A 10,924-nucleotide genomic window follows, 5' to 3' on the forward strand; every position below is an offset into this window, starting at 1 on the left:
TAAGATAGTTGGGGATTAAAGAGAAGCTGGACATAAAATCATTGGTAGGCTATAAAAATAAAAAGGAATGGTTAAATTTCATAAAATTTTACATAAATCTCAAAGTTCTAGAAGTAGAAGAAACATTCAACCCTACACAAAAGTAGCCCTTTTTCTTGGAGTGGAATTGACAAATGCACCATTTTGAGTTTATATTGTTAAAAAGTATTCCAAAATTGGACCATAATTCCACAATATTGTGCTTCTTTGTACCTTCCTTAATGGCCATTTTCAAATAATAAAAGAGCTTATACACCTGGTAGATTCAAATTGGATGACCCAAATAAACAATTCCGGGCCCATGCTTATGGACCGTTAGCAATTTATATCGTTAGTTTATCGAGCTCGACATCTTTTAGTTGTTTACTTTAGTGATGGTCCAGTTGATCGATTATTAAATATCAAGAGAATTTCAATGGTTGACCTATTGATTAGATGTTTGGAAATCAATTAAGGAGACCAATGGCCAATTTAGAAATCGTAGTCACGAGTATCAATAGTTAAAGACTCAAAAAAATTTACATTATCAAATGGTGTGACATAAAAATTTTTACTCTATTCAGTGATGTCACTAGTTAAAGTCTATGTGGGCCGCCAGAGGGTCGGTTTTACTCTAGTTAAAGTCCAAATATTTTTTTCACTAGATTGCTTATTTCAATAGTAGCTCGGGGGTACCAAAGTAAATCCACCCGTGAAGGAGATCCAAGTTTGATCCCACTAACTAGATTTGATTTTATTTTATTTTTTTATTTTTTTATTTTTTTTTAAGGCAAACTCACTCACCCACCTAAGACCAATCCCAACCATGACGCCGTCATAGGCATTTCCTCAGCGCCGCATCAGCTTTCTCTCTCCTCCTTCCTCATCACTTCCTCCCATAACACTCTCATAACACACCATTGTCAACCATGACATACTTCCTCAACTTTTATTTATTATTTTATATTATTATTATTATTATTATTATTATTATTATTAATTATAATTATTGTTATTATATTTAATATTTAATATTTAATATTTTTAATTTAAAAATAAAATATAAACGTGTGTATCTCTACACCACAAACACTCTGTACACCACAAACACTGTGTACATTTTGGTGATAAACAAACACTTTATACTTTTTCTTCATCTTCAACATGTTCTTCATTCTACAAATATTCAGATGCAAACACAAATATTCATATGCCAAATAACAAATTAAAACAATAAAAAAGAAAAAAGGACCCATATTCTTCAAGACACTCGTGCTCACTTGTGCGTATCCATGATTTGCAGCAGGGCGATGAGGCCGAGGGCGGTGGAGGGCGGCCGAGGGCGGCACCATTGCCATCGGCGCCCTCCCATGACGGGTTTGATGACATCCCCCATCACTACCCGTTGGGAATGGTCTAATACTAACATGAATATATACACCATGATATGTCCCAAACAGGACTCGAACCCTCAACTGCAAGGTTGTACGTGTGACCTCGATACCGCCAAGCCATTGGCTCTTTGGTACTAACTAGAGTTTGATGCATTGTCTTTCTAAAAAACATTAAATTAAATATCAAGAGACGCTCAAGCATGTATTTGTCATCTCAAATAAGAATAAAGCTCCGAGAGATTATAAGGTTGAATGCGTTAAGCAATAAGAGTCTCTCGTGGTCACGGAGATTTAACTGTGGTGATTTTGGGCTAGTCGTTCTGGAATTAATCTGTTCGCAAAGCAATTAAAAAATCTACGTAAATTAAAGAATATACTACTCTATGTTTGAATATAACGATGTGGACAACTTTAAAAACAAAGCAATAATTTACATGCTTTTGGGAAAGTTTACTTTATCATTGTTTAATAATTTGACGAAGATGGAAGATGACTAAAGGTGAAAAGGGAAACGACATCCACTTAATATGTTTAAATCTCAATATGGTAACTCCAAATTGATCTTTAATTAGAAACTAGTGTTAGGCTGCACGGGATGACGCGCCATCGTGTAAAGATTTTTTTTGGCAATGTTTAGGAAAAAATGTAGAGAAAAAGAATGGTAAAAATAACAAAATAAGAAGTAAGCATAATGTTTTTTTGATAAAAATTAGTTTAAAAAAATTGGGAGCAACGTTTCTGTACAGTCATTTAGTAAAGTTTGTAGAGGAGAATGAGGAGGGTTTTTTTTTAAAAAGAAAAAACATTATAACACAGTATTGTGCATTGTGAGTATAGTTGTTTATACGCAACGTACAAATCGATAAAGTGTAAGAATGGTTACTAGTCAATTACTGTTCCCAACGTATGTCAATTAGTATGTAGTAGTAAAGTAATTAGTATATAGTAGTAATTTTGATGAAAATTAGTTTTAAAAAAATGGGGACAACGTTTTTGTACATGCCATTAGTAAAAAATTTTAGAGGAGAATGAGGAGGAAAAATAAATAAAAAAACTACTGTAGCACAGTACTACCCTTGTGGGGACAACTGTGTATGTGAGATGTACAAGTCGTTAAAACGTTAAAAAAAGTTACTGTTCACTTACTTTTTGTAAACTTTGTTAATTAGTATATAGTTATAATATAATATAATAGAAAGTTAATATATACTCACTAATGACGAATTCAGGATGAAAATTCAACGGGTCTAAAAAAAAATTCAAAGCTAATTATATTTGAAAGTTACTTTAGTAGTTGTTTACCTTAAAAATCATAAATTATAAAAATATATGAAATCCTATCGTTAAATTTAGTGATTTGCTATACAATTTAAAATATACATTCAATAAAAAAATTTCCACATTAGCATTACTACATTAGTGACGTCATAAGACCCTACCCATCATGCTCTAAATGCGCCCAAGTCAATATGTATGCTACTATATATTGTATATAAATGTTTACTTATATTGTATTATTTAATGTCGTAAAAACACTATAAATCACATTGTCGCGTGACTTAAGTTGACACATGAAAGAAAGTATCCGACTCGGGACGCATTATTGTAGGAATTTAAATCCAAACCATTTCACTCCATAATGGAACTTGATTTTATTCCACCAACACAATACACCAGATCTAAATAGTTCATAAAGAAATCGAAAGTGGGAGATTTAGGTAACTTACAGCGATATTTAGTAATTCAATCGAAGAAATTATAAACAAGTTAAAATGTTTGGCTGTTGGCATATTAAAGTAACCAAATATCTATTAACCATTTTAAGTACTTTACCTTGGTGGGTAAAATTTTAGTCCTCAAATTTCATGATGCCAGTAGAACTTTATGTTAGTTTTATCAATCAATAAATCACAATATACAAGAAAATTAAAGGGGGGAGAATCTTGAAACTTTATGAAGTTTAACTAAAACAAACTTACTTAGCTGTGAAATATGCGAAAATGATCAATTTAGAATAAATTCTTTATACCTTTAGGTTTTATACTTTCGAATAGAATAAAACCAAAAGTTATAAAGCATGAAAAAGGTAGATTTATTGGATACGAATAATGTAAAGAAAATAAAATTAAAAATCCTTACAAACATGAAAACAAATCCTGTAGAAATCAATCACTCACAACCACGTAATTATCTCTCCAACTAATAATAATCATGAAAAAATAATTAACAAGATTAATATTATATTAATTAACTAGTAAAAGAAAACTAAAGCTGCCACCATAAGTGCAGCCGGAACAACGGTGGTGAAAGATCTGCTGGCGGCACTGGGTGATGGTGGAGTAGGAGTGGTGTCTCCTGCGGGAGATGGAGTGGTACTACCTGACGGAGATGGGCCAGACGTGATCGGTGACGGTGGGCTGGCGGCTTCCGGCGATGGTGCAAGAGATGAAGTGGGTGATGGTGTTGGGGTAGTGGTGGATGGGGCAGGGGAAGGTGTTGGGGTGACGGTTGGCGGTGATACTGGTGTTGGAGTTGGGGTGGGGGCGGCAGTAGGAGGTGGGGTGGTGGGGGCAGCGGCTGGTGGAGTGGTGGGTGCTGTGGCTGCGCCGACAACGTTGACAGTTAATTTTTGACCAATTTGACAATGTCCTCCGACAGTACATATGTAGTAGTGGGTGCCGGCCGTGGTTAAAGTGATGGAGGCGGGTCCAGTTGTGGTCATGGAGATAGGGTTAGTGCTCGTGCAAGGACCGTACGCCGCTTGTGAAACTTCCGCCACATTGTGGTTACCGGTGGTGAAGTTAAAAACTACAAAAAAATAAAAAAGTAATAAATTAGTAATTATGATAATGGAATTTATAATTAGTTATAGTCAAATTGGGACAATCAAAGACAATTTAAGGTGATTAGATATATAAAATCCCACGATATCTAGAAAAAATGACACCGTTGTTGATTTTTAGTATTATTGAATTGATTGATAATTAATAATTGGGGTAGGTTTGTTTGCATGTGACATTGTTTTCCAAATTATTCCAAAGTTCAAGACAATTCTTTAAAGTTTTTGAAAAATTCACTCGCATCAATTCACTATTACTCCGTATTTTATATCGTATAAATAAAAGATCATAAATATAAATATAGTGAATTTTATCAAAAATTTGAATAAAAATATCATCATATCTATTCTATTGAAATTGTTTTCAACTAAATGAGTACGGAAAAATATGCGGAGTAGTTTCTAAAGTATAGCATATACTCCATAACTAGCATACATAATTTCGATATCTTTTTTTTTCTTAAACAAAACATAATACGGAGTAACATATTACTGATGACTAGAAATCAACAAGTATATAACTAATATAAAGTAATCTATAACGACAATAAACCTAAATAAAGTTGTATTAAAAATAAGTTTGTTGTGCCTGTGAATAAAAAGCTTTACTTTATCAAAATATAATTATTATTATTTATTTTTTCAGGTAAAAACTGACTTTATACGGAGTATAAAGCTTTAGCTTCCTAAAGATTCTCTAATTCTCTATTAAGCAAAAAGGAGTATAAATTACCAACAGTACATCCACTGAAATCAATCAATAATCAATATCAATATCAATATCAATAACACTACCAATAATTGTATACAGACACTAAAAAAAAAAAAAAAAAAAAATTTAAAATAAAAACTTGAAGCTAGCATCTTAAATCCTAAATTCCAAATTAGATTTCATTATCACTGTCTTTAAATTATTGATCCATTATGCAAAACATCCCTAGCTAATTATTACTCCGTATACAATTACAATAATTAGTCAAAAGAAAAACAAATCACGGAGTACAGTAAATTAGCTAATGACCTAATACTATCTCATCAATCAAACAGATCGATGCATATTTACATATATTTTTTTGAAGTATTGTGATTAAAAATACTTACCAAGAACGTCACCAACCCTGAAGGTTTGTTGAGAAGCCCATGTGCTGTAAGCGGCTGGACCGTTAGAAGGAATGGTCCAGCCCAAGGGTCCTCCGACCACATGTCTAGTTTGAGCCATAGAGCTTTGCATCTGCATGGCTGCAACCATCATGACCATAAACACAACCATACTACTTGACTTTAATCCTGTCATGTTTTTTGTGTTCTTGAAAATATATTTTTATCAGGTCGCCCCCCCTTTTTTTTCTCTCTAGAATATATGTAATGTTCTCTCTCTCTCTCTCTCTCTCTCTCTCTCTCTCTGAACGCGATGAATGAATAGGTTTCGATGGGGTTATGGGGCAGTAGGTGTCTATATATTTATAGCAAAAGTTGTGGAAAGTGGGGAAAAAAAATGTTAAAACCCCTCTCCGTGTTAGGAGACTACAAGTCGGTTTTGAAGTTTTAGTCAAACGTAAACAAATTTGTATAATAATTGAATAATGAATAAATCATTTTTTTTAACATTTGTTCGGGATCAGAGATTAAATCACCCACACATTTTTCTCTCGCACAAAAGCTGCTGCTCAGAGACAACCTGGCTCAATCGGAGAGCATGGACGGTAAAACTCCTTTTCTCTACTACATCCGCAACGCAATGTGCGGAAGACACTCTTGAGTGAAATTCAAGGGTAAATGAACAACCTTGTGTGCAATGCTGCACCCTACGGGAGTCGAACTCCTAACCTCTCGTTAAGAGATTCAGGTCAATACCACATGAGCTGTAACACAAGTTAATAATGAATGCATAGTAAATCATTAGCAATTTTTCCCGGGTTTGATAATAAAAAATTGAACAAGGTAGTAGTTAGAGTTAAATTAATAAACCGAAGTTAGGAAATTATATGAACATATGATGCAATGTAAAAGGAATCAAATACTACTACTCCTTCTGTCTATTAGAGCGTTGGGAGTGGACCTCAGTCACCACCTCGTCGGGTGGCTCGTCGCGCGTTCCACCACTCCCCCACCCCGTCACCTCGGCTCGTCGGCCCTCGGCCAGTCGCCTGTGCGAGCACATTCAACGGCTATTGTATTTTTTATATATATTTAATTCCCACTTTTCTATATGTACACATGCAACGGCTATTGAATTATTGCATTGTTCGGTTAAATGTTTATTACGCTGGGAAGCTGAGCGAGGATTGAAAAAAGTATTCCAATCCAAAATGTATGTCGTTCGAGTCCCTCAACGTTCACGGTGGGACACAAGGCGTTTGTTCAGCTACATACGAGAGCATGTCGACTTCGAGGCCTCGGATTTTATGTACATTGTTCCACGAACCCCGACCTTTGAGTTTCTCACGACCGAGCTAGAATTGGAAGCAATTGTCGGGAAAGCAAAACTCAAGTGTGAGCCAATCGACTTGTATTGTATCCACATATGGTCCCGGCAATTCATCTGCCGCCCTCATCCTCACTACCCGCACGACGAGAGCGATGAGGGATACAATATTCCTAGCCCGTGAAAGACTCGAACGGACGGGTTAGGTTTTAGGAAATTTCGTTTTGTATTTTTATTTTTAGAACTTGTAATGTTTTTTTCTTAATTTTTAGGTTCGTAATGTTTTTCTTTTTATTTTTAGGAATCGTAATGTTTTTTATTTTTATTTTTAGGAATCGTAATTTTATTTTTATTTTTAGGAAATGTAATTTTTTTTATTTTTAATGAAAGTTATTTTATTTCTGTTAATTTTTATAATTTTAGTAATTTATGTATAACAACCCTCATATTTTCATACTTGAATTGACTAATTTGCCTATAGGGTTGTTATCCATACGTAATATATAATTAAATTCGACGTTGATCAAATATTTATTTTTAGTCGACACTTTTTGTTAACTAAAGTTTACACTAATTATATAAAATAACGTTAGTTAATATTAATATTAATGCGTATTATATTTAAAACTATATGTAACATAAGTATTAATTAAATGATAAGTTATTTTAATCATTATATATATATATATATATATATATATATATATATATATATATATATATATATATATATATATATATATATATATATATATATATATATATATATATATTTAGCTTATAAAAAAAAGATTTTTTTATAAATTAAATAATGAGCCCATAAAATTTGACTAATATTTTTTTTTTTTTTCAAAAACAATCTTATCAAAAACATTTTCCACATTTTTTTCATTTTTGTCAAATATGGCATTCTTGAAATTTTTATTTTATTATTTTTTTTTCTTTTTCACCTACCATTTTTAACTATAAATACCACATACATTTCTCATTTCAAATTTGCACCTTAATCTCTCATTTCTCTCTTTGAAGAATTACTACTAGTAAGTATTCTTTTCTTACTTTTTATTTTTTTTACTTTTTACTTTTTACTTTTTTTTTTTACTATTTTACTTTTTACTTTTTACTTCAGTTATTATTTTTACCAAAACATGTAAATAATGTTATAAATTATATGCAATTAAAAATAAAATAAATAACATGTATATACTATTACTATTACTAGCACCTATAAACTACTACTTATATTGTAACATAAATACATTTTGGGATATGTATTAGAGATGTATAGATCTTCGAACATTCTTGACGAATGGTTTCTATGAGATTCTAGGCAGAGGGTTTAGACTTCCGATTTAAAGGGTCCTATGGCTCAAGCCCCTAGATCTAAATTAGCCATTCGAATGGAAAGGGGTGATTGGAAGCTTATCTAATACGGCAAGTATCCTAAAATGGAAAACACTGATAAAAGTAGAAACTCTCTAGTCATAGAAACTTAGTAAAATAAGAAACTTTCTAAAAATGGAAACTTTATAAAAATAGTAACTTACTAGGAATAGAAACTTAGTAAAACGAACTATACTTAAACACATACTTAAACTTAAACATGGGCAAAACACTTAACTACTCTTAAATGTCAATAGGTTGACTTTCCTGCTCACTCGTTCAACTCTTTATTCCGAGGAATAACTCTCTCTACTTACTAAGGTGATTTTTATAGCCCCACTTTTACTATTTACTTAACTATTTATAACTTTTGGGGTGAGACACATGCTTGCTTTATAACTGTTTTACACTTAGACACAAGTACTAAATTGTTAACTATGCTGTCATGCTTTGATTCATGCTAAATCCCTACCGTAATATCGTTAATTGCTACGTTTAAATGCAAACTTAATTATTGTGAGTAGGCCTATTGAGAGTAACGTCTCTAACCATTCGACCGTTGGTCTTTGGTTACATAATAATGATTCCACGACACTGACAGTACAAGGTGTCATAGGGTAAACTTGTTTAGTAGCGATATTACAAAATGCAGCAACACTTTTAGATTGATATTTCTATATCAATCAACTTTAAACTAAATCTTGTGGTCTAAAACTTTAGATATTATTTATAAACCTATGAATTTCACTCAACCTTTTTGGTTGACACTTTAAGCGTGTTTTGTCTCAGGTGATGATTGAGCTAGCTGCTACTTGCTGCTAGATGATTGATGTATGCTTTGCTGCTTGTATGGAGTCCATCATTCATATTTATCATTTTGTTTAAGACATTTTCCATTTACTGTACTCTTATGATGTAAAACTTTGAATAATGCTTTCGCTGTTTATTTAATAAATAAAACGTCCCATTTAGAGTCGTTCTCGCTTATACAACTGTGTTATGATATGATTGGTCACAATTACCCCTGGTCCATTTTGGGGGTGTGACAGATTGGTATCAGAGCAGGCTGTTGTAGAGAACCAGGATTGCATTTTAAGTGTGCCATATACGATTAGGTACCTTAGCAACGTAGGACTACAACTTCCTTTGGCTATAGTGCCTTTAATTGTTGCCTTTAACTGTTAAATGCTACACTATACTTTAGAAACTTTACTTATCTTAGAATGCCGAGCCAATCTAAGAACTCTGCTCATTCTCCGAAGTACTATCCAATTCCGCCACCACATTTAAATGCGACACCATTCTCGACATTCCTTTGTCATTTATCATGGTTTTGTGTATTACATATGTATTACATGAAATATTATCCATGAATTATGAAACTCCTATAATAATTACTATTCATACTCAAACATAACTCCCTGTTATATCACGTACCTATATGCCTTATACCTTTATGCATCGGTTTGCGACCGAAAAATGTCATTGAGTTACCACAGTATACGAATTGAAAGTCTTTAATCGAAAGATTATTAGATTACATACTTATCATTTTATAATCTCGACACGTCATACTGCCATTATTGGAGTATAGCCAAATCATATCTTATCATATCTATCCCAATAGACCTTGTCTAACACTTTTCCTAAATTTCCTCCATAAATTACGGAAATCTTTTAATATATATACATATTTAAGGAGACGGATATATCATTCAGTATCCAACACTCATTTCGTATCAAACCCTATTCCAAACACATAATATGGATTTCTCATCTGATTCCTCGAGCTCCATGGACAGCGTAACCGGAACGAACGAACCTATTAGCCATCATCTTTTCTGGATGGATTGGGGATGGGTTCGTAGTCGACTTAATCAATGGAGAAGTGAAGAAGGTGATCCTTTTCACCCACCAAATTGCCCTATTGGCGAAGAACCTGAAGCACTTACCGGCGAACCAATTCGGAACACCATTTTCACCCTCATTTCCAGGATATCCCGTCACGAATATATAATATCTAGAATTTCAGATCTTATTTATCCACTCGTCCGAATCGCCAATCATCCCGAAATAATAGAAGAAGTCAACGAGCTTCGCGCTCGAGTAGTGGCTTTAGAAAATATGGTGCAAAACCTAAGAGCATCAGCAGCACCAGCAGCATAACCAACACCACCATCAGTACCACCAACATCACTAACACCACAAGCACTGTAAGCACCATCAACATCACCACCAACAGCACTAGTACCAACAACGACATCCGCATCCCACGCCTCAACATCACACTCGGTACCTCGGATATCAACATCATACGCCCCATATATACCAAGGAATATTAGTAATAATGAGTTAAGATGTATTAACTCATTCTTCCTGAAGAATTATATATGTATACTTTATATATATATATGGTTTGGAACAATAATAAATCTTTTCGTACTAAGCTATTACGTGTGAATCTTAACTAGTATGTACTACTTGGTTAAATCATATCACTAATATGCTATGATGTACATCCTTTATTAATGACTTAACAATCGTTAATCACTGCTTCAACACAATAAACTCCATTTCATAATAAACCAAGTGTATTATTCAATTACATGTTTGGTTTTACACTTTCATTTTCGACATACTCGAAACTTTCTAGAAAACATTATTCGTGTCTTGTGAATTTCACAAGGATTCCACGAACACCAACATCATATACCGAGGTATATCAATAACAATGAACGATGAAGTATTGATTCATAACTTCATTAGCGAAATATATCGCAACAATTATGAAATCTCTAAGGTTTTGGAGATTATTTATTCTCGTTTCAATCATAAATCAAATGAGTTTAATATTATATTAACTCA

General features: G+C 33.1%; 1 protein-coding gene across 1 annotated transcript; it reads right to left on the minus strand.

The window, feature by feature from the left end:
• Positions 1-3,556: 3,556 nt before the first annotated feature.
• LOC139904207 (blue copper protein 1a-like) lies at positions 3,557-5,646 on the minus strand. The gene is made up of 2 exons (XM_071886142.1): positions 5,353-5,646; positions 3,557-4,220 (listed from the first exon to the last, which is right to left on the minus strand). Exons 1-2 carry the CDS (start codon positions 5,543-5,545, stop codon positions 3,664-3,666), a joined length of 750 nt encoding a protein of 249 aa, XP_071742243.1. The 5' UTR covers positions 5,546-5,646; the 3' UTR covers positions 3,557-3,663.
• Between the last annotated feature and the right edge of the window lie 5,278 nt (positions 5,647-10,924).

Source organism: Rutidosis leptorrhynchoides, chromosome 4, assembly GCF_046630445.1.
Source record: "Rutidosis leptorrhynchoides isolate AG116_Rl617_1_P2 chromosome 4, CSIRO_AGI_Rlap_v1, whole genome shotgun sequence".
NCBI lineage: Eukaryota > Viridiplantae > Streptophyta > Magnoliopsida > Asterales > Asteraceae > Rutidosis > Rutidosis leptorrhynchoides.

What these genes read in the sequence shown, in the direction of transcription:
- LOC139904207 (XM_071886142.1), bottom strand. Translation starts at nt 5,545, where the DNA reads ATGACAGGATTAAAGTCAAGTAGTATGGTTGTGTTTATGGTCATGATG. An exon ending in CAGGGTTGGTGACGTTCTTG is followed by an intron (nt 4,221 to 5,352) that starts GTAAGTATTTTT and finishes ATTTTTTTGTAG; the next exon opens with TTTTTAACTTCACCACCGGT.